Source organism: Struthio camelus, chromosome 2 (genome assembly GCF_040807025.1).
Source record: "Struthio camelus isolate bStrCam1 chromosome 2, bStrCam1.hap1, whole genome shotgun sequence".
NCBI classification, from domain to species: Eukaryota; Metazoa; Chordata; class Aves; order Struthioniformes; family Struthionidae; genus Struthio; species Struthio camelus.
In genome coordinates this window covers 47600190-47624488 of record NC_090943.1, presented here as the reverse complement: position 1 = coordinate 47624488, position 24299 = coordinate 47600190, and the positions used below count along the sequence as shown (strand labels likewise).

Sequence of the window (24299 nt, the reverse complement as noted above, 5' to 3'; positions counted from 1 at the left end):
TACATCTCATGGGAGGGTGTCAAGAGGATGGGGCCAGCCTCTTCTCAATGGTGACCAGTGATAGGACGAGAGGCAACGGGCAGAAACTGAAACACAGGAAGGTCCAGCTGAACATGAGGAAAAACTTCTTTCCTGTGAGGGTGACTGAGCCCTGGACCAGGTTGCCCAGAGAGGTTGTGGCGTCTCCTTCGCTGGAGATATTCAAAAGGCGTCTGGACACGATCCTGGGCAATGATGTGCTGTAGGTGACCCTGCTTGAGCAGGGGGGTTGGACTAGACGATCTCCAGAGGTCCCTTCCAACCTCAACCGTTCTGTGAGTCTGTGAAAGCCTAAACAGGAGACTTACACAGAGCCCTTACTCAAGAATACTGTAGAGCTAGGTGGCCGGGGCACGCTCGCGACACAGGTGTTGAATTCAGTGCAAGCAGAAAGAACAGGATGTGGGTTTCCTACAGACCCTTTCTGAAGGGCCCTGTTCTCCCCCATCTTACAGAGCAAGTAGCATGTCCTGGGCTCCAGTGCAAGAGCCTAACACCTAGTGTCAAACTCAGTAGGGCCCAGCAATACCCAGCTCCAGCTTTCCTTGGATTTCAGGTCAAACTCCAAGTGCAGGCCTGTCACCTATCACATCCAGGATGAAGGCTGGCCTAGGCTACTCTCCACCACACAGCCTCTTAAGCGCAGCAGCAGTGTTTTGCTCTATGCTGTCCCTAAGAACAGTGTGGCCATGAGGAAAAAAAAAAAAAAAATCTCAGTTTAAACAAGGCTGAACACATGGCAACTAGATGCCATTTTCCTTAGCTTTTGGGTCAAGTTTATTGCATCCTCCCTCTCAGCTTTAGCAGAACATTAAAAATCTGAAAGAGACTTTTGGAGTATGAAATATAAACAGTCACATACATAGTGGGCAGGCAGAGAAAAATGACTTTTTTTCCACTTCAGACAGGTCTGCCCCTTCAGTCCTGACACAGCCACAAACTGTTGATACCTGCCAGCATTTGCATTAGTGCATAAGGTGCCCACACTAGTTCCTCCCCTCATAAGCTTTTTCCTAATGTTTGCACCTGCTCTTCCTTGTACTGTGCACCTTTTTGTCCTAATAAGCTCCTAGTCCTCTTCCCTGGAGCATCAGCCAGCCCCCAGCCCACTTCATTAACACCACGAAACTAATTTATCATTGTCCTAGTTCCCTGCCATCCCCTCTCTACCCCACATAGTGATTTGCTCCCTAAGCCTTTTTAGGAGGGAAGAACCCAAACCCTTGTATTTCACACAGGGCAAAATGCAGCCATTTCAGAGCAACGGAAAAATTATGCAAGCTGTCACATAACCTGCAGTGTCTTCATCCAGCACTGTGGTCCTCAAGCTTTTCAGAGCCATCCTTCCTCTTTTCTGTAACAGTTTCATTTCCCCTTCTCACCTTCCCGGTTTCTACCTGCACAAAAGCATTAGCCACTCTCTGCCTTGTCTCAAACCCCCATAGCTCAAACATCAGCTTCTCTTACAGTATGAAACAGTTTATACTACCCATTTTCTTCCCCCCAAATTTGTATTTTAAGTTTCAGCAAAAACTGAACCCTAAACTCCACCTGCGTTGGTGCAAAGAAAATACTACACTCATCTCTGGGCTGAAGAGGATGGACAATTTTTGGGTGGGAGAGCCAGAGACCAGCACATCCACACACACAAGGGAAGGGGAATAATTTTTTCTATGGCTCCTATCATCTCTTTTGTCCTCCAGGTACAGGATATATTATGCCCCATCCCCAGAGAGAAAAATCACTGCTTTAGTACAGGAAGAAAAAAAAATGAGCAAGACAACACGCTTATTCTCAAAGCAGTTATATCATTCAAATAGCAAACAGTTTATTTTTAAGAAACACCTGGAAGTCCATATTTGACAAAGTCACAGACAGATGGAGCTTTCAGAACGAGGAGGACACTAAAGAAAACTCAAAACACTTTTGCTGGCATAACTACAGGAGTGAGATGCCACAGTCCCTGTCAGACAGAGTTGTCATTCAAAGACCCCTTGGTAAAGCTGGTGATGCCAGCAAAACCGTGCTTTTTCTGGGAGACATGTTTCGCAAGGAGGATTTGGGGGAAGTGAGGAACCTATGCCAGCAGAAATGTCACTTTTCCAGCCTGAAAACATCCTGCATTAAGAGCATCTGGTGGATCTTTGGACCCAGCACTGTCATAATAGCCAGAGCTGCAGAGAGACTTTCATCTCGTGTCTTTGTCCTATCTATAGGCACAAAACCAAAAGGCAAACTTTTAACTTACTCCTCTTGATCCACTATTTACAAGTGAACTTGCATCAAAACATATTCTTTGGGTGATCACCGAGTGTCATCCAGGAATTCTTTGGTTGCCAATTTCTTTGCATGAAATTCCTCTAAAGATTTTTTTTTCCCACATAGTGGCAAATGGCAGAATGAAGTGGGAGGTTGAAAAAGTGGTAGGAGAGGGGGCACAGTTCCAGCACAGAGTGGGAACAGCCTTTTCTTCACCCGAAGCTCAGCCTCCAGCTCAAATCCTTAGCAGATGCTTCTCCCCACAGACACCACAGCTCGGAGGGTTCAGTAGCCTGCAAGCTGTGTGCAGCAGAACGCTTGCTTTCCGCATAGTTGGCAAGAGCAGGGAAAACTTGTGGGAAGGTGCCTAATATCTATCTGAGCGCTTCTCTCAAGAGGTGAAGGCAACACCAACAGAAACACAGCATTTCTGTTTCCTCTGAGTGAAAAGAAGAGGTTGTATTCCTACATATCTACTATGCTGATGCAAATTACAGTCAGGCCACCAGTTTCCAAAAACTTTGGTTAAGTCAGTCATGGCAGGAGAATCAGTGATCACTGATTTAAGCATGCTTATTGGGGAAAAAACACAAAAAATAAAAAACAAAACAACCCCTCAAACCCCATCACCTTCTTCTGCAGGTATTTTCACTCAATGCACCAAGAATGAACTCTTTTATCCTGTATGCCCTTTGAATTGGCAGGCTGAGGTGTGCTGGCAGAGCAAGGAAGCTTGTTCTCTTAAGCCAGCGAGCCACTGAGGCATGCTCAATTCAGACTATTAAAAAATAAAAAGTGACACATTTCCAACCAAACACATAGTTGGAGGCAGGGGGCAGATATGCAGGCCAAAGTTGGACATTGTCGACAAATCAAAAATAATCAATATGACATCGATAATGTTATTACTGTCTGTTGAATAGTTTTATTTCAATAATCTTCTATATTAATGTCAAAGCAATAGCTCTCAGAGTGATCCCAGGTATCTTCATCCACAGATGGCAGACATTTGTGCTTTCAAATTGTTTCCTGTTCTGTGTTGCTGTAAAAATACCACTTAAAAAAATGAACAGCAGTAGGAATCACAGACACGATGCATCATGAGGAGTGGGATTTTTACCTCCCCAGGATGCCTTCTCAGTTATTTTTGTTTACATAGTCAAATCTTTAGAGCCCTAGCAGTTGGCCAACTTCTCTTGGCAAACAGTAAAAAAAAAAAAAAAAAAAAAAAAGTCAAGATGCATATATTAGGATGAGAGACAAAAAAATATATGGTGGCAACAAATGGCAATGTATGAGGCACCTGCTGTGAGGCCCCAAAAGAGGAGTTTTCTACAAGAGGATCATTAAATTGTTGAGCAGTATTTATGCAGAGTTTCAGACAAATAGAAAAATGCACAACAGGCCAGAAAATGCTGCTTACCTCCACAGTGGACCTGGTACCCTGTATAAATCCTATTTTTTGCAGAAACCTGCTGCACTGTCGTGGCCTGACAGAACAGACTGACTTAGAACGAAAAGTTCTACTTCACAGCTAGATACGAAAGGGAACTGCACTAAGGCGGAGGGGCCTGCGCTTCCCTTTTTTCCTGCAAAGAGTTTCCAGCTCACCAGAAATGGATTGCAAAAGGACAGAGAGGCAGCTGCTAAGAAGTTAGCAGAATTGTCTCAGCCTCAAAGTGACATAGAAACAGCAGAGGAATATCACAACAATATCTGGTTGGATTAAACTGATCTGTTCTGCCTGTTCAGGCCCTGGAATCCCAAAGTAGAGTCTCTGAAAATATGGATCCCAGCAGAGACAGAAGTCTTCTTCATGTAAGACAGAGAAAGAAGCACACTGTTCTGCTCACAGGGGACTCTCTGTAAGCACCGTCAGACTCCAAAGAGAATAATTTCTAGGAATGCACAGAAATTTCCTACAGAACAGGTCTTACAAATGTCCACTTTACAAATGAAGAGTTGTGAAAAGGAAAGAAAAAGAGCCCACAAACCATTACACAAATATTCTTGGGTACGTATTTTCCTGTATTTGGCAGAGGGAAGTGTTTAAGAATAATCTTTGATTGTTAATAAATGATAAAAATTCATGAAGAAAAAACTGCTTTCATCATGTATAAATCCTACTGTACTGTTGGGGCTAGGAGGGAGCATTTCCAGTGATTTATCCAACCTGCAGTTCATAATTTTTGATGCTGGCTGAGCTGATGTTAAAAATAATCCACGGCTGTGATAGGAAGAGGTAACAAAGACTTGGGTTAACTTTCCAGGCACAAATCAGTTTGTAACAGTTCCTTTGTTAAAGGAATCATCCTTGGAAGTTAAGAATCAGGTAGGAATTTGCAGGATTTCCCTTCTGTAAACAGATGGAGGAAATCAGACGTAATTTTTCCATCCCTCTGGAAGGAGAACTGAACAGCTCTCCAAATGAGTTTTAAACGTACTTACTGCAAATAGCTGAATATGACCCCAGCCCAACTTGTGAGACAGAAGTAGTCCTTCTCGATAAAGCTCAGAAAAAGCAGGCTCTCCATTATAAACTTTCAAGGGGCAAGGGGAGGATGCAAAAAACCTTTGGTTGCCAACATTGTTTTATATAGGCATTCAAGTAGATCTTCAAAAGCTACCAGTTGTCCAGGCTATAACAAAATACCCACGCTCTCCCCTCCGTGGTGGAGTCTCATCTTTGGTATCCTATTTAGTAAGGCACAGCCGTCTTGCTGAGATGAAGAGTCATACAGCTGCATCTTTGAAGAGGAAGCCAGTGTCACTTGGTTTGCCACAAACAAATTCATCTAGTAGATTAAAGAACACACAGGAAACCTTCTCTTCGCCGGGGGTAGGGGAGGGAGAAGAGAGGGCAATGATACATTTACCGCTTACTAGAAGCAAGTTATTTTGCTCCACTTGTTAGTTGTTAACAGCTGTCAGTAGTTCTGATACATATTTTTCGACTGACAGTACAGAATTATTGCTTTGTGAGTAACTTTTGAGTAACAAGGAACAGAATGTTAATAAATCCTTCCAGATAGGCACTGCCAGAGGAAAATATAAACATTCATTTGGGAAACATCTAGCAGAGACCAAGCATAATACTGACCTGTTGATTGAGTGATGCATGAAACCTTGTAGGATGACCATATGCTTAAAACACAAAGGACTGTAGCTAGGAATCCAAAAGTCTGTGTATATATATATATGTATAAAAAAAAAAAAAAGATATTTACAGAATGTTAGATGATGCATATTGCATGAACGTATGGAGTCTCTTGTATATCAAAATACATATTTTCTGATGAAATCAGATTTAAAAATTATTTTTTATCCATTCTCCCAATATGTTACAATTAAAAATAAAGTTTCTGTATAATAGCAGCTTATGTCTTGCCAAAACAATGAGTGAAAGATAGATTGAGAATCACATAAAAGGGGGAAACAAAGATGGGTAGCAGCATAAAGCTTCACCTTCTAGACTTCTCACTAGGACCCTGGAACAAGAAAAAGACTTTTCCTAACACCTCCCATTCCTGCTCTTTTGGCAAGCCCCATTCAAACTGCAAAGGTCAATGTGGGCTGATTTGCAGCTCCTGAACATCCAGTCTATGGGGAGTCCAACACAACTTTGACACAGAAGGCATGCACACTTTTACTTCTAAGCTAACAAGAGATGAGATGCTTCTGAAGGGATAGGAGGACTCACTACACACAAGATTATTATGGGAAATATTTTAGGACCTCTCCAATAATATCAATGCTTTGACTAAAGGGGATTCTTGCAGTTCAAAATCCACTTCAGTTGACTCAAGAAGCAAGAATATACCTGTTTCACAGCTTGACTAAAACTGATCTGTCATTAAACTAGTCTTTCCCTGCCATCTGCCAAAAAGAACAAGTCAGGCAGGTCTTTTAGCATTTATAAAACACATTATCAGGATTAGGTTTCAGAAAGCAATTCTTTATTCTGGATTTGTATTTTAAGACCTGCTGCTGGGAAAATACTTTTGCCCCATTCAAGAGTCACATCTCTACAAAGCCCTCCAGCCAACAGAGGCAGAACACATCTTCTGGTAAATCAACCCAAGACCGCAGTGGGTTTTAGCCCAGGAGAAATGATCTTGAACAGGGCTCTATTCAGGGGCAAGTAGCTATCAAATGCAGAGAACTGGGGTGAGGTGTTTTCAGTAACTTCCAGGCGCTACAACAGCAATCTGTTAGAAGTGACTTGTCTTAATTCTTCCTTCAAACACATTAGTCTCTGTGTTAAAGCTAGAGCCTTTGGTTTCAGCTCACTGATGAAGCAAATACCCGCTTCCATGGTGAGTTTGGAGTCACATAACAGCCCCTTTTTGTTGGCATTATCTTACAGAACATGCACAGAAATGAGTTAGAAGGTAGTTCACCCACTAAGACACAAGCAAGACAAGTCTGTAAGAAAATATAATGACGAGCAATAGATCTGTAACATTCTCTTATATATTATATATATATATATATATATATATATATATAGTAATAAAAAGAAATGTCAAGACAAAAACACAGTCTTACCGCTCCAGCCACGAGTCCAGTCAAATTGTAACTCTTAGATGCTGCTACAATCGATGCAATGAGAAGCAGAACTGTACCGATTAAATAATGAAGAAACTCCTATAAAGACAAGAGTAGCCTGCTTTAGAAGGAAAGCTTATCAGGAAAGCATTTCAGTGTACATTAGAATCAAAACAACTTGGCAGAGGTCACTCAGAAATCCAGAGGAAAGACCATCAGTCAGAAGAAAAAACTACAACTGTAAAACAAACAAAGCAAAAAAAAAACAAATTGTGAGTGAGTTCTGTACTCTACATGACTTTCTGTTTGAAAGGGAAGGGTCAATCTTCAGGTCCACTGATTTCACTGGAATTACATCTGCTTACTGGGTATGGACCCAATCCTTTCAATCCAATACAGCACATTATAGAGGGTGACACTTTCATGTTTACATAAGAGGAAAACCAAATGCCTCTACTTCCAATAATCTTAAAAAGCAAGCAGTGAACCTACTGTTGGATTTACTAACACCTTAATTCAACCAAAGCAGCAGAGAACCACAAAAGACACAACGCCACAAACGCTCATAACCAATAGCAAAGTTTCAGGAAATCTGCCTTAAGTCAGTAAGTGTGCCTGCAGGCCAGTTATGCAGCAAAACATGATGCCACAGGTTGTTCAGATGAAAGTGCTGAGGCACAATATTCAACCTCTTCTCTAGTCTGAGGAGTATTGGTCCAGGAGTCATTTTGGTCTCATTACAAGCAGGAGTTCTGTGCGGATTTAGATTTTGATTCCTCACAAAGCAAACAATACTGGTGTTGGATTCTGCAAAAGGAGCACAGGTTGTTCCCTTTGTCTGATGGGGTGGAGCGGAGGGAAGTCTGCTTACTGCATTTGCCTTGTACTAGGAGCATGAGCCAAACAAACGCCAGGTGCAAGAGAGAAGAGAGATGCCTTCTTAAATCAAAGGAGAGAGAATATAGTCTCAAAAGGAAATTGCTCAAGGACATTCCAGAAGAGAAATGGTCTATTGTACCAAATCGCAGCTTCCTTTTGCTAGCTCAGGTGTTAAAACAGCTGAAGAGGATCCTTGCCATAAAGCATGTTCTCAGATTGCAAATTGCTTTCCTCTTTTGTAATTTTGTTAGAATAAACTTAATATTTCCATAAAGAGGCTTTCTGGCTAGTCTGTGATATGACAGGCAAATCAGACAGGCCATTGCTTCCCTAGAAACACCAAATAAAGCAGTGTATGCAGGCCACTACTTCTGAGAAACCCAAGGGATAAGCCAACGTGCAGAAGAATTGACAAAGCCTAAATTATGTGGAGGAGCAACCCCTGGCAGGATTGGGACAGTGCCACTACGGAGAAATACTTCCCAGCTTGAGAAGGATGTCAGCTCTGAGCAACCTCTTGAACCACTGCAGTTTTACTGGCTGCAAATCACACCTCTGATTACAAGGTACAGATCCTGCCAGGGAGCTCAGCCAAACACTAGTCATAGTTTCACAGTGTCTTACAGGACTTCCTAGTCTGTTCTAAAGACGCTTAAATATTCAATCGAAAAGGAGGTTGGTCGTAAAAGAAAAGTAATACACAATCACGCCCCATAAAGCTCTCTGAAGTTGAGCAGCCACAAACTGCAGTGCCTTAAACATACTAGTGACTCTAGAACGTCTGAGAATGAAAAAACACACAACAAAAACCAAAAGCATTTCAGCAGCATATGCAGAGGTCAAAATGGCATATTAGTCCTGTTACAGCAATGCACACTTTAAATGTTGCTTTGCAGAACTGTCATTTATCAGCCTACTTCAAACCCATATTATATTGTTTCATTTGTATTATCTCTAGATAAAGATAGAAGTAGCTTCTAGAGATTGATAACGGAGATAAATATTTAAAAAAATAAAAAGGGGTGCATGTCTAACTACACTCTTCAGTTAAAAAGAAAAATAAAATTAACATTTTCTCTCTGGTTAGAAGTGGCTGGATGCACAGACCACAATCTTAGATCTGGAAACTACTTATGTAGTTTCCATTAAAAGCTCTCCAAACACTTCTTGAATTTAAGAATTCCCTCTACATCTCTCTAGTTGGCTTTCCCCAAACCTTTAATCTCTTATCTGTGGGACTAACACGTCACTATGCATAAGAGACATATGTTCTAAGAGGCTATTAAAATCTGTGATCCTGCATAAAAATAAAAGACTCTTCTGCTAGCTGACCTGACCCAAAGTTGCTGACAAAGTTCAGGTTTCATTTTCTGTGCAGTATGTTACTTCTCTGCAAGGATATGAGAGGTGAATGTGCTGGGGAAATGGCGGAATGAGGCAGGAACATCCTGCAGGATATCCTAGGAATGGACAGGCTATGGCAGTAAGGCCTATTCTTGCTATCGTTTAAGTCACCAATGACCATACCCCAAAAGGGTCACATTTGATTTAAATAGCACACGTAGACTTTATTTTGGGACAGGATGTAGTACATGAATTCTAATCTAATGATTAGGGACACTAGCAACTGCTTAGCTGCTGTAATTCACCTGGTTCCCTCATTACTCTGGGCTTTGACTTGTTCAGTCACCTACACCTGAGAAAGTACCACTAGGCTGATCCAAAAGGATTTTACATCCCCTCCACAAACTGAAGAAGTGCTCAAGCATAGCTTTCAAGAGCAGTATGTGCTTAAGCACTTTTCCGAGTTAGGGCCCATCTACTGAAGGCTTGATGATCAGTAGCCTCTTTTGAATTGTCCCAGAGTTACACTATTGCCTTCCCTGGGGTAAATCTGGATTTATATCTATGTAAGATCCAAATACAGGATCAGATCCAAATCATCCAAAATACCTAAAATTACAGGACCTGCTGAACTGAATATGAACAATAAAAGCAATCGAAGGATTTGTTTGCAAGGCAAAAAAAAAAAAAAAAAAAGTGAAAGAGAGTCAGTGTGTGACAGCACAAGAAAATGGACTAAGTAATCTAGAGAACAACCCACAAGAGATGCAAGAAACTCACCCTAATTGACTTACCGCAAGTGGCCAGCTAATGCAAGTGAGCAGCTTGTAGATTCTGAATATGTGGACAATGTAGAAGAACAAAATCATAACCAAGTCACACATGGTGACAATCTGAAAGTAGCTGTACGCACTGTAGTCTGTCCACTGAGAACTATTTACACTGATGAACCCAACTAGCAGCGAGACCTGAAAGATAAAATGCACATTAAAAATGTTTAGAATGGTGCTCAGAGGGCTGCAGAGATTTTAAACACAATAAAATGGCATTTAGAAACTGAAGACGACTAAGTTCAAAGCAAGCTGAATGGTCCCAATAAAACAGAGGACAAAGTAAAAAGCATGATAATCATTTTAGAAAACCGCCCTTAAATGCAGTAAAATAACCATTAAGAGAGGGGAGTGGGGAAAGAGCCAAATGCTACAAGGAAAGCAGCAGTTTCACATAGCCTGAAGTCCAACCTGAAGAAGTCTCTATGTATAACGAAAGAGGTTTCAAACAGAGAAGAGCCATAAAAAATCTGGAGTTGCATCAGTGATCTAAATTGCACGGACTTCCAGCAGGATTGGGATTGCTCAATGCAATCAAAAAAACACTGAATTCTGTAGAAATGAAGGGGCCTGCAAATACATGTGTCTTTACTTCCGTTTAGTGAGATTTTTCACCTGCAAAATTGGAGGACCTGAATGCAACTGAGCTAGCAATGTCACCTTTCCTTTTCTGCCACCTACAGAAGGACAGATTATAAGGTAGTATCATAGGAAAGAATAAAAACATTTGATAAACCGACTAATTCGTCCCATCCCCTGCCACAATAGTTGTAAGGCTTTAATATGTTAACAGTGTCACATGAAGTCGTGATGCCTTATTGCATGACTTCTGTCAGTACCAGGCTTGCAAAGGACAAAAGTTCTTTTTTTTTTTTTTTTTTAATCTAAAGCTACTTGTTTATTTTACTGATCTGCCTGCTTTTACGAACCTGGCTAGCCTGTGTGATAAAAACAAATCTGGCCAGGATATACCCAAACATTTTCTTATTACAAACTTCAGCAATGTATGCTTTCAGCCACTGCCATTTTTAGTTCATCCAAAGTCACCCAGGAGCAGTAGATTCACACTTTTAACTGTTTATCCAAGATATTCAAAAACTTTCTGAGGAAACCTGCACTTCAAGACTGCACCTTTCTTTCTTGCACAACCTTCTAACCAACTGCATTCATTATCATAATAATTTAAGCAAGATTAAAAGAAAAAACAAATAAACAAACAACATAGCTCAGGTTCTCACCTGTCATAGTTTTGAGTGAGTTTCACCTGTTGAGTTCCAAGTGGACAGGCTGAGCATAAACACCCTCTAGCACAACCAAAACCTCTATACACACAAGGACCATCACAGTACATTGCCATCTTGGCCAAACTCCATCCGAGCAGCCACATCAATGTTGTGACAATGAACCACCTTAAAGAGGTGGCTCCAAGGAGAAAAGTCAGTGCTGGGATCCTCTTCCACTCCAAGTGGCTGCATTATTGTTAGATCTGGTCCAGCTCTGCTATTTTTACTGTGGTAGTCAAAGTAGTTGATACTAGCATGGTAAGTCATGCTCAGCCCAAGGTGACAGGCTTCTGTTGTAAATGTAAGCCTACTCCTTCTCCCACCTTTGAAACAGATGTACGGTAGAGAAGATACGGCTTTGAGATGCAAGGCCAGGTCATGCTCAGCACTTCTCAAGAACGGAGGCTACATGTGCCTTTGCAAACACGTTAAATTGCCCTATTCCTGTCTCCTCAGATGAAGAGAATTATGTTCCTGCCCTCTGGTTCAAGAGTGCAACACCTTTAGCAGCATCCTGTATGTTTATTGCTTCTGCTTGTACCACGCCTGTTCTCTGGCTCTCAATCCAGGGCCCCTAGGTAATCCTAAATGTAGGAAATTTCACATCTTGTGTGCATGGCAGAGTTTGCTGAAATGCTAGATTTCTTAAAAGACAAGAAAGCAATATCCTCCACAATTCAGAAAATAAACACTAACAGCCCAGTTCTTCAAATGTGAGATCATTTTAACGAAGTTTTATCTAATCTATGTCTACATACACCAGGTCTACATCAAGCTGTGGTTTCACAGGAGGACATTGCCTTATCTTCTCCTCCTTCCCACCCTGATCCCACTCCCTGTCATGTACCGGCTCCTGCACTCATCTGAGCTGAGCCACCTTAGTGTACTAAGAGAATAGAAAATTGAACTACCAAAAAAGCAAATAGCTTTCTCCTGGCTCAGGCACTCACCCAGGGCAGGTGAGCAAGGGAGTGCAAGGGAGAAGGGAAGATTCCAGTACAGGGGAGAGGAGAGGACTGAGCCAGCAGGACAAGAGCAGTAACCAGACTGGCTCAGGCTGCCGCAAACTGTCCATTCTTGATTTCTTGAATGCTAACATTAGTCAAGCAAAGAGACATCTGAGTGGGCTGTTGAGTAACCTGTGCAGTAAGAGGGACAACAGCAAGGCATTTACTCAATAATCTAGGAGAACACCTTAAGTCATAAGTGCCAATATTTTCACGAGAAACACTAATGAAACTTAATTCTACAGTAAGACTCAACAAGGACTAACAGCAAACTTTGAATCTTGTTCTTGGATAAAGGCGGGATGAGGACAACACTTCTCTAACCATCAAAGGCTAAAGGGGGGTCTCTCTTATTCAGGTGCCTTCACAGTAACCAGTTCTCAGTTTCAACTGCACTGTACAAATCAAGAAGGAAGATCTAATTTACAGAATTGTTGAATCTGTCTATTGGCTCATTTCACACTTGAACTGTCAACTTTTTTACTGTGTACAAAGGATAAGGAGGTCTGGGGCCCTGAAGAGCAACCACCATCTAAATAATAAGAAGCACTAGTTTAAAAAAAAAAAAGCAAAAAACAAAAAGCTTACTTAATTTAATAATTATTTTACCAGATCTAGTCCTTTACCTTCATGGAAGCATACAAGTATTCTTTTCTGTTTGGCAGAAGGTATACAAATTTTAGAACAAACAGAAAGGAAAATGTGAGTCATCCAAGGAAAAGATCAGGAAATTCATCTGAGAATGAATCCTTAGAACTACGAAGATGCAGCGTACAAGTTAGTGAAGCATCTGCTACAGCTCCCAAGAACAGAGTAGAAACTTGAGTTTGAACAAACATTCCACTCTAGGGGCACTTCCCAATTAAAACAATTTGAAAAACAGTAAAGAGTCTCCTTTCTTTGATTTCAGATGAGCCTCAGCATTTACCAAAGGTAGGCAGAAATCACTGCATGGCACCTGATCTCTCTTTCACAAACTATCCTTTTTAGCACAAATTTCAAACAAGAAGACATTTACATGCAATTTCTAAAGAGGGTTCTCTAATCAGAGGCACATAATGTCATTTCACAGGACAGACACAAAGGAGACCAGACCAACAACTTTACATAAAACTATACCATATTAGCCACAATATATGGCCTGTACGGCTAGCAGAGTTTAAAGCTCACTCTTTGAAAAAGAACATTAGCAAAAGCAGGATGTTGAACCCCTTCCAAATAATGCCACAGAGCATTATTTTTTCTTTAAATTTGTCAAATATCAATCAAAGTTGCTTCATCAGATATCAGAGTTTATCATGATATAGCAGGTGGTGAGTATATCTTATTTCTGTCTATAACTTCTGTTTCCAGAAAACTTGAAATTGAGTGATGAAATCATTAATATTTAAGAGTCTAGGATACAACTCACCATATACTCCAGAAGTCAGAGTGTAGTACAGACATATGGATGTATACAGAGAGGGAAATGAATGGCAAAAAAGTAGTAAAATGATCAAATGTTATGATTGTTCTTTATGCATCTGTGCTCAGGGGAGCCGGTTAATAAAAACTGGAATCAAAAAAATTTAGGGCATTGCCATTTCCATTTCAGTATAGTATTTCGCAAATTGTGAAAGCAGCAGACTTGTGACCCATTCTCAGCAAGGCAGTCAGACCAGAAGTACAGGTCAAATGGCGGTCATTCTCATTAGATGACTTCAGTGTGCTCCATCAAATGTAACCAGGCTTCAGAGCTGCACTACCTGAGGTGTAGGGGAGACACTGTAAGACACTACTGCTAAACGCCTTCCGATTTCTGAACAGCAACACAAAGAAAATATGCATCAACCAACTCCGGGGAGGGATTTTTTGGTTTAAATAAAGCTCCCTATTTACCCTGTTTCACAGAAGTTGATTGAATTAAACTAATCCACTTGTTGACTTTCCATTGGACCAGATATTTTAAGTGAGTCATAAGGAGTGGTTAGAAACACTGGGCTATTTCAAAAAGTATTTCCCACTGAAGCCAACACGAGCTGAAGGCAGGCACAAATTGCCAGGAGGTAGTCGGCACCTTACCAAACAGATCAAACAGTATGGAAGAAAGATGACAGAAGTCCACATTCTCCTCTTTACTTTGTGCTGGAGACAAGGCAAACTTCTCTGCAACATGCCTGCGGCAAATGCTGGCTCTTCAATAGCACTGAACTAAACTCCACTCTGGTTTGAGCTGAGTAGAGCTCTACCAAAAATGAAATGTAATCTGCTCTTTCCTGATACAGTCTTCCTTTGAAAGCCAATCCATAGCCCCTAAAAAAGGGTGAACAAGCACAGATCTTTGAAGTTCCTCATATCTTAACAGGAAGTGGGACACAGCCTGGGAGATCTCACACCTCGCAACTAAGGAAAGGCTAGGGATTATGCTGCTGTTGCTGTCTTTAAGTGACCTCTCGAGGGCAAGGCTGAAGATCTTGCTGCCATGGTTTCTCCCCGGTGCCGTGACACTACTCACTAGATGTAACAGGCACAGACCAGATCTACCAGCCACATCTAGGGCTGGCATGTGACAGAGGGGCTGCAGCTTTGCCATGGGTGTCCCAGCTGTGTGGGGAACGTGAGGTGTGATCCATGCTCACATGTTTCTCATGCTCACAACAAGAGATGACACCAATCTGTTAAGAATGGCATGCTCTCACTTTGTACCTCTCAGGCTGGAGAGGAGAGGAAGGGACTGGACAAGAGCAATAAATTCTCTTTCCCTGCACTTTAGAATGCTACTTGGAGAGCACCCTGGAAACACTTTGTAAAAGATTCACTTTGTTTTCCTCCCAATTTCTTCTTGTCCATGTCAAGGAATAAGCATTTAAAGTCTGTTGTTCCACCGCATTAAAAAAAAAAAAAAAGGAAGATCTCTACCAGTACTTCAAGTTATTCTTCTGCTGTAGGAAAATTCAACATCATCAAAAGGAAAGAAAAGGAATCATGCGTTTTCATATTACAAGGAGATTATATACAAGAGGAAGATCCACCTCGCAGTTATTCCCAGGGCCAACACACACTGGAGAAAAGGCTCTTGGTGTTAGGCCCACAGGCCACTGAATGGCTAGACTCAGATCATTTGAATTCCACCTACCTCCCTGCATTTGCTCTTGGCTGGCTGCAGTCCTGACAAAGCAATGATAGAAAAAGCTAGGCTCCAAGCACCTGAGCTTCCTAGGACTGGACTAGGCATGATGCTAGGACCCAGAGCAGCCCAGCAACACAGCCCTCAGCATCTCTGGTGGCAGGAATCTGCAGTTCCAGTGGGTGCTCAGCACTGCTGCCAGCCCTGCCATCAGCCACGTGCCCCAGAGTCATCCACATCCCAAGAGCAATGGGCTGTCATCCCCCAGACTACGACAAATAAATTGTAAATGTGCTGGAGTGCACCAGCAAAGATGGAAGAGCCTGGGCCAATGCAACACATTTCAAGCATGCTTACAAGAGAATCACCTGCTCAAAGCAAAAGCCAGGCCAAAGTGCACTCTCACCAGTCAAGAGGTTACAGATATTACTTTCTTCCCTAGTGCCCTGAGGATAATGAAGGAACCATAGCATAAAAAAGGACTTGTTACATTGTCTTCCCTGTCCCTATATGCTGGCTGGCACCTTATCTGACCACAGAACAATTTTATAACCCAAGAATAAATCTGTGTAAGTAAGTGCTTCATATGATCTCTTTCTACTGTCCTGCTTTATTGGATGTAATAAATAAAGCTCGGGCTTTATTACTGATACTTAATTCTTGTGTAATATTTGGAAAGAACTAAATTTTCCTCAGATACAGTTACCTGCAAAAATATAATGATCCCCCAGAATGATCCCCAATATCAACAATATCCTGCTCTAAAGGAAAGCCTAACGTTCTCAGCATTAGAGATAACACTTTCCTGGATAATTACAGACCAAGGAAAGAAATGAGTATCGGTGGCTCTTGTGTTCTGACCCCAATTTTGTAACTGTGTTTTGGTCTGAACTTGAGTAAATCATGTAATCTCTCTGCTTCAGCTCCCCCATCCACCAAATGAAGGCTAATAACTACTTCTTATGCATTGTGTCAAAGATTTTCACCTTTAAAACACTTCAGATGTGTAAAAGGAAGCAAAAATTTTGAGCAATGCTAATAAACCTCTAGGTCAAGATGACTTTCCTTTACTGTGTGAATGAGAACAGACACCCACCAAAAAAAAATCCCCTAGATCACAGATGTAACAGACAAGCAAGGGTGAAAATATTTATGGAAAAAAAAATTTAAAACATCCAAGAAGGGAGCCATAGAACAAATAAAATAGTAGAAAAATAAGGTTTGTTTTTTTTTGGGGGGGGGGGTTGCTTCTGGGTTGATTTGTAAAACTGCACCATAGAAGATAAACAGAAGTGAGAATCCTAGCTCACTGTAAAATGGTGATACCTATTGCCAGCCAATCGCTTATTTACTTACAGTAGACTTTGATATCACATGTTGCAGAAAAAACAAAAGACACCCCCAGTAAACTCCTGTTTTCTAACTGGAAGCATAATGTTTAATGCTAAGGCCACTGTTCATCCTATTGGCTGCTCCTGACTGTACTCTACTGCACATTATCACTGCCCTGTATCCAGCTGTTCTTTCACAATTCTATTAACGATTATGGAGTAAGGGTTATCCTTCCCTCTGTGTTTGTAAAACACCTGGTACAGCGGTGGCCTACTCCCCACCTGGGATTTCTAGCTGCTTCAGTAGTATGAAGAAGAATAATACAAATCTTCATCTCAGAAGGGAACTGAATGTGGTTTTTGCAGATTGCGGGATCATATCCTGAACTGATTGATAGGCTGAAACGGCCATTTCATTCCCATCACTGTATAACTTTCAGCTATGGATAGTATTTTCTTTTTCTATACAGAAAGCAAGATGCAAAGTACCAGCTAAACTGGAGGAAGGAAACTATGTAAATAAGAAGCCAAACTGCCTTGAGTGCCCAGTTCTAGAGAAACATTGTAACTCTTATCTCAGAGAGTTAGCACACTACTGACACATACATTGTTATGTATAATCCACCCAGCACTGCATTATCTTTTCATTTAATTATTTGCAACTTACAATCAATTCTTGCTTTTCTTTGAACATTTTCTCTTCTTTCCTGATGGTACTCCCTTCTTTTTCTGCTTTATTTTCCCAGAAAAGATTGCATTTTGTCTTAGTTTCTGTCTCCAGTTTGTTTTCCTTTTTTATGCTACTCATTATTCCCTTTTTTCTTTCCCTACCTTATGCTCCATACCTCTTCTGTTTTATAGCTCTCATTCCCCCCGCTCCAAATTCCCTCTCTACATGCAATTGTACCATAATTCCTTCTTTTAATATATACTATTTATCTTCCTCACTCCCTTGCATCAGGATATGCACTGCAATTAGCTAGGAAAAAAAATATTTCCAGTAGTGAGGTACAGTTTGATCCATTTAACCCAACATGGTCAATACCAAAAGCAATTCCCACCCTTCCCGCTCAGCGGCTTTGGGTGGTACCAGCAGAAAGTACTACGTGGTGAAGGGAATCAGGGGACTGACATGGCTACAGAATGACTCCGTGTACGTGTGTGTGTGCGCACACGGGCACGCATGCCTGCTGTGTGTGAATTATTTGTCCAGCTGTATCAATTCTCTAACCCAGTTCATGGTGCAGCAACACCAACTCTTGTGCCAGTGAAGGAAGAAAGGTGACATGGAGAGCGGAACAAGCAGCTGGGAGAAGAAAAAACAAGGATGCTTTTTTTTTTGGTGACAGTGCCAGGCAAAGGGCACATGAAACTACAAGTCTTAGCAACCCACTGGCCAAAAGCATCATTTAAAAAGTAGGTGGGCAAGCAAACATCACATTATCTCAGAGCATCACTCAAGAGAAAAAGTTAAAGGGGCAGGATTCAGCTGTACAAATACTGTAGGCAGGAGCACTGATTTAGCACTTTCCCACTTGCACTTGGCAGTATCTGGAAAATCTGAAAGTGCTTTTCCTTTCCCATCTGTCTCTGACAACTTAACCCTCTAGAAACCAGAAATAGCTTTTTTTCCTGGATGCTGTAAGTGGCATTGAGAGGAGTTGCATTGCTCTGTTGCAACTGCTGGAGCACTAGTGAACCCTTGCACCGCTTTAATCCTCCCTCCGTTTTCTTGTTATTGAAAAAAGGAGGAATTGGGGAAACGGTTATCTTTTGGCATATTTCTTCCTGAACAATCATGCTTGAGTTTTCTATCAGAAAACAGCTTCACCAATTAACTTTTGAAAGAAAGGAGATTCCCTGACAGTATGAGTCAAAGTGAATCCAAAAAGATGATGACCCTGAGTACTACCTGTGAAACTGATAAAAAGTGGATGATTTCCACTCTCTTAAAACTTACCCAAGTTCCAGTGCAAGCAACAGCACAGAGACTTGGAGCAAGGGACAGCAGTGACTCGCATCCAAATTTTATCATAGCTTTTTAAAAAAACAATATAAAAGCTAATGCTTTTTTTTTTTTTAATGAAAAAAGTCAAAGTTTCCGGCTTGTGACAGCCAAGATAGTAAGTGGAATTTTCCAACCCTAAGCATGCCAGTTAGGATAACCATGCACTGTTCAGGTGCCTCACACAGAAGGGAAATGGCACTGACTTCAGCTGCACATTTCCAAATGTTACACCTCAACACAGTGAAGCAACACGTGCATATTGTTAATTACATATTTCTGGGTGGAATCAAACAATTTGTTTGAATAGCTTCCTAAACCAGAAAGATGGGTGAAGCTCAAGCCAAGGTTACAAAAGCAGTTCATGAAAGACTGGTTCAGTCCATTTAAACAACAAAGCTGACTGCTGCTGTAATCAGTATTTCCTTCTTCCACAGTGGTGTTGGAAACGTGAGCTGTAACAGCTGAGCCTCCACTAGAAAGAGAAAAAGAAGATAAAGAACCCAGTCAATTTAAAACTTCACTAATGACAGATGAAATCAGCTGTCTTCAAGTGCATAGTTCCTTGAAGCAGTCAGTCTTCGGTTGCACAATAATCTCTCAGCCCCCGTGTCTGGGCAGATTTCCTTCTCGTCTGGCTGCTTTGCTAAAATAAGGAGGGTGCCTGGCCTCAGATAAGTGATTTCTCTTGTGCACCACCATCCACAGGCTATTTACTGAAGATAAAAATGGTGGGAGGGTGAGAAGTCGGCAAACTGATCTTATTCAGATCCTCTAAAATTCAGATAGGAGGACAATCCTAAGTACAAGCAGGTGGTATTCTTTATCTATTAATAAGAAGTTTTTTGAATCTGTTCAGACATAGGCTTCAGTGGTAAAAAGGATGTGGGGTAGTCACAAAGCCAGTGTGTAAGTGACATTCTTCAAGAGCCCTTGTTATGGGATGTTAGCCATGATCTCTAAAAAGGCGATCCTTTTTTAATGACCAGCTTAAGTCATGCCTACCAACGGTCACAGCATATGCTGTCCCACCACTGTCAGCTTAACCAGCTCCCCTCCTCCCTGCTGCTCCTGCCTCCGTCCCCAGAAGTGCCTGCACCACCACTGCATCACACAGAAAGACACCATGCAATGCCATAAGTTATTTACTGAAAGATGAGAACCTTATAGCTCTATTGCAAAGAACATGCTGTATCCTGATCAGGCAGTGAATTAATTGAAAAAAAAATCAATGCAAGTTTGTTATCAACACCAATCTCATCATTTTATTTCTTTTCTCTCCAATAGAATATTAGCAGATTTAGGTTCCATTTTGTTTTATAAGCCAAACTAAATTTAAAACATTTCAACTGTAAGATCACCAAGTTTTTCCAATCTATATAAAAAGACACACCCACAAAACTCAAAATATTGCAGCAATATGTAAGAAACAATTGAGTGACACTGAGCCAGATACAAGCCACAAACAATTCCCAAAACACACAAAACTCATTGCAAAACAGTATTAACGGCTCAGCTAACTTTTAGCATGTCTGCAAAGGATATGAACAGAATTTTAAACCAGCAAATGCTCTAGCAAGGTTTTAACTTTTGTGAAGAGCTTTCCCTCTAATTCTCAAAGAGGCCTTTTCAGACACGCCTAATGATACTATTCTGGACAAAGCCAGAAGACCTCTAAACTTTGTGAATATGTAGCTTGTCCATGTATTAATAAGTTACTTATCTGTGCCGGCACTGCCCCCTGTGTAACAGCTAGCCTGCCACCCTCTGGTCTCTCCCATCTTCCCAATCAAATCATGATCACCAAACTCACAGATGAACCTGCAGTTTCAGGTAAGAGCAGGAATATATCCTATACAGTTGGTCTTCTCTGCAGAAGCACAGACACAATCACTAGCCCAGCCTATGATCTCTGCCCTTCTCCCAGGTAAGGTACTGTCTGTGGTGCTAGTTGGAAACCTGTGCCCCACACAACCAAGCCTCTTGCCCGTTTAGAGAAGATTACCTGATTGCTGCAAAGAGCATGCAGGCATGTCGCTCCTTCTCTATTTCACTCCACTGTGGGAGACTGTCTTGCATGGTAAGGAGGATCCCTATAAGACAACTCAGAAAACTACAGGGAGTAAAAAATTGTAAAGGCTTGAATCGCCAGAGTTGTCTAATACTAAGAGGACGATCTGGCGATAGCAACAAAAAATGGAGGGATGTATATAACCAAATCTCTGTAGACTCAGAAATTCCACAGCAAACTGATTGTTACTTCTCTCCTCTGCAAGGCAAGCACTTCAAACATCTAGATCCTCGTGGAGAGCCATGTTAACTGCTCTCTTTGGCTGCTAAACCCAAGACAGGCAAATACAGACAGAAGGACAAGAGATAGCTCACAAGTGTGGGAGGTTTGTGTGAATGGAGAAAGACTGTGTCAGCACTGAAGGTTTTTCTGAGACAAGAAAAGGAAAAGGACTAGGAGAAGAGAGCCACGGGCCAACAAAAAGGGGGAGAGGGGGGTTGATAGAAGCTAAAAACTAGAAGAATAAGGGTTTGAACTGCGTTAAGAACTGGCAGAAAAGTGTCTCTTCATGGGAGAAGAGAAACTAATAATGACCTAGAGGAATATACATGCCATGGAGATATAAAGACACATAAGGGATATAAATATTGCTGGAGAACTCCATCCCTTGAGTCTGTTGCTGCAAGAGCAGCAACAAAGTTCACCAACCGTAGGTCTGGAGAAGAGTCTGCCCAGGGGGCAGAAGACAGCCCATCTCACCTGCCATACATCCTCCTAGTCTGCTGGAAAGAAGACCTCCTGGAAGGAGCAAAGCACCTCTGCACTCCTAGTCTGAAGCACTCTCAGCATACATTGTTTGGGATGTTTGTACTGCTTGCCCCTTAAAATGCCAGTAAAGTCCCATGTCGTAAGTTATATACAATACAGAAAGAGCTTGATCCTCACCTGTTAGCTATAGTGCTCTTCTACATAAAGTTTAAGGTTGTCCAAAAAAAGATTTACCAACCATGCATGGCAGTACCACCTACAGAGAAGGGGCCCAGGTTGGCTGGCCAACCAAGTCCTCGGACTGGCTGTGTGCTTGAAGTCCAAGATATACAATGTTTATAATTAACAAATACCCACAAGCCCTGCACAATAAACCCCGCAGAGTTTCTCCTTCCACCTGGATATCCAATTCACATCTAACAGCACACAGCGACTTAAAACTCAAATAGAGACATATAATGCAAAAACAGTATCTCATGGAAATAAGCATGCTAGTAGCCTATCAAACCAGATGCACGCAAAAGGCATCTCATCTTCCTGAAAGTTGTTACTGAGATAAAGAATACCTTGCAAACAGCTCAGGAAAGTCTCAGTGCCTATGCCTCCTAACCCTTAGCAAGCAATCTGTTCCTCGCTCGCCCTTAGAGATGCTGCTCACAACAGAACCTATTCTCATTGTCTGAGGCATTTATCGCTTGACTGATTCAAATCTTCAGTTAACACCTGCCATCTACTCTTCCCTGCCCCAGAGAACACCACACTGTCATCTGGCAATCGCAGAGACAGCAGCTGAAAAGTTCCTGTCTGTCATCTCCAGCAAAGGCTTTGTTAGCCATGGCAATGGAGCCTTAAGCAAGGTTTTCTCAGATCAGAGGAGGACTGTTTACATCATGGAAGTCTGCGGTGTTAACTGTGCTGGCACATCATGCTTTTCATCAGGGAAAACAGGTGACAGTTGCGGAAAATGCTAACATCGTGGCAGTTTGCAGATCAACGGGCATTGTCACTAGTGAACCTGGGCTGACGGATTACACTATGCCTTAGTGTACCTTTTCTATGTGCAAACACCGATGTTTGGCAAGGAGCCAGAGCAGAAATTAAGGGCAATAAATGAGGGAGAAAATGAAAATAGATGAGACTCCCCAGTGGTACTGGTTGAACTGACAGGTTTCAGAGACTGCCAGGAGCCCGGCAGGCCTTATGAATATGCTGGGACAGCACTCGCAAGTCTACTAGGGAGCTTCACTCAAGCAGTCTACAGGCTCTATTAGCCAGCAGGTGACAAACAGCAACTGGGAATTCTGGATTTCCCAAACAGATGAGAGAGCTTGCAAAGTGGCCTTCCCAGTTCTGGGGTAAGCGTGATTACAGACTTGCAGGAAAATTTGCTAAATTTTTCTGTAGTTCTGCAGCTGCTGCCAGTCATCTCAGGTTAAAAGCACACTTCTCTCCCAGCAGCCAATGCATGTTGCTGCAGCTCAGAAATGACATAACACAGAACAAAAATGTCCCAGGAAAAGTCCCTCTTGAAGCAGCTTCTCAATCTTGTCATTGCCGCACTCCCATTTTCCTTAAGTCAAGCTGTGAGCAGGAGAGAGGAAGCCATAAAAGTAGCAGCCGCTGGTACTGTTGCAAGAACAGCAGCCAAATTTGCTTTGGCTTTGAAAGCTGCAGTCACCTGGCTTTTACAAGTCAGACATACCTGTACTCACCATTACATTCATCATGTTACCACCACCACAGTGCAGGGAGCTGTTTCAGCTTTAACGATCCCTTAAGAACCTGCAGTTACTCAAAAAAGGGGAACATTACAGAAGAGTGCAAAGGAAAATATGGCAATTTTAGAGCTTGATCTCTGTGTACAGAAGGCAGCAACTTCTGGCTACTATGCACTTTACTTCTCACCACAAAACAGGAGGACAATGCCACAGCGCACATGGTGTGACAACAGCAGGAAGGAGCCACTTAGCCACAACACTGTGTGAATACCTCACAGGAACACCCCCGGGAAGGGGTGGAGGAAACACTTACTCACAGTAAGTAAACACTGTCTGCCTTTGGGGGAAAGATGCTACTTCACACCCAGGGTCATTCTCAGGTACGCTGCCCTCGCTGCCCTCACAGAGATACGTCCTCCGTAGCTTTACTGGGTGGTGATGAGACATGAGAGCCTGTTCCAGCATCTGCAGCCATGGAATACTGCAAAGGATCTGCTTGACAAGCAGATCTGTTTTATTGTTTACAGCATCCAAGCTCATAAAAGACCACTCTTCCAAATCCAGCTGATCCCCTGGTTTCAATTTCTCTGTGGCAGGGGAGGATTTTCAAAGGAACAAGACGTTCAAGGAGAGCGAAGAGAGGGAATGTACAGCACTTGCATTTCTCAAAGGAAAGTCAGAGGGCAGTAAGAATCCACACTTCTGGCCACGTTCTATTATCCACAGGCACCATGTACATGTAATTAAGATTTTTAAATGGCATTTGCAAATCACGCTTCCTGTAAAACAAATGTGCCAGGAAATCACTGACAATACATCGCTCTGCTCTTTCAAGCATACTAAACATATGTCTCTGGTGATGTGCGAAATTTCTAGGCTTCATTCCCTTCTTTTGGTTTTTGAAAATGTACTTGCTAGCCCTTGTTCAGTGACCCTTGTATATAAAGCACTACTATAAGGTTGCTAAGGACTGTATCGCAACAAGTCCTAAGCAAGATAGCTCCAACTTCATGCTTTTAGGAAACCTATTCTGGGCTACAAATAGCGCATTCACTGACACATTCAGAATAGAGATTTAGGAGTGTTTTACAAAGAGTGCAACTGTCCTTTTACAAACTGTACTGGAGTCAATTCTCAGCCCCCTAGAGTAGTTTAAACATCAGAATAATTA

The 24299-nt window shown here is 41.9% G+C and overlaps 1 protein-coding gene across 2 annotated transcripts in view; it reads right to left on the bottom strand.

The window, feature by feature from the left end:
* Nucleotides 1-1842: 1842 nt before the first annotated feature.
* CMTM7 (CKLF like MARVEL transmembrane domain containing 7) overlaps nucleotides 1843-24299 on the bottom strand; it is a 29914-nt gene continuing 7457 nt past the window's right edge. Inside the window, exons 2-5 of one of the 2 annotated variants that reach the window (XM_068935512.1) lie at nucleotides 9864-10037; nucleotides 6847-6945; nucleotides 5399-5480; nucleotides 1843-5093 (exon numbers count right to left, since the gene is read on the bottom strand). In XM_068935512.1, the coding sequence (XP_068791613.1) occupies nucleotides 5032-5093; nucleotides 5399-5480; nucleotides 6847-6945; nucleotides 9864-10037 (417 nt within the window). In that variant the 3' untranslated portion in view covers nucleotides 1843-5031. The remainder of the gene's footprint in view (nucleotides 5094-5398; nucleotides 5481-6846; nucleotides 6946-9863; nucleotides 10038-24299) is intronic. The other variant, XM_068935514.1, reaches the window with a different exon arrangement.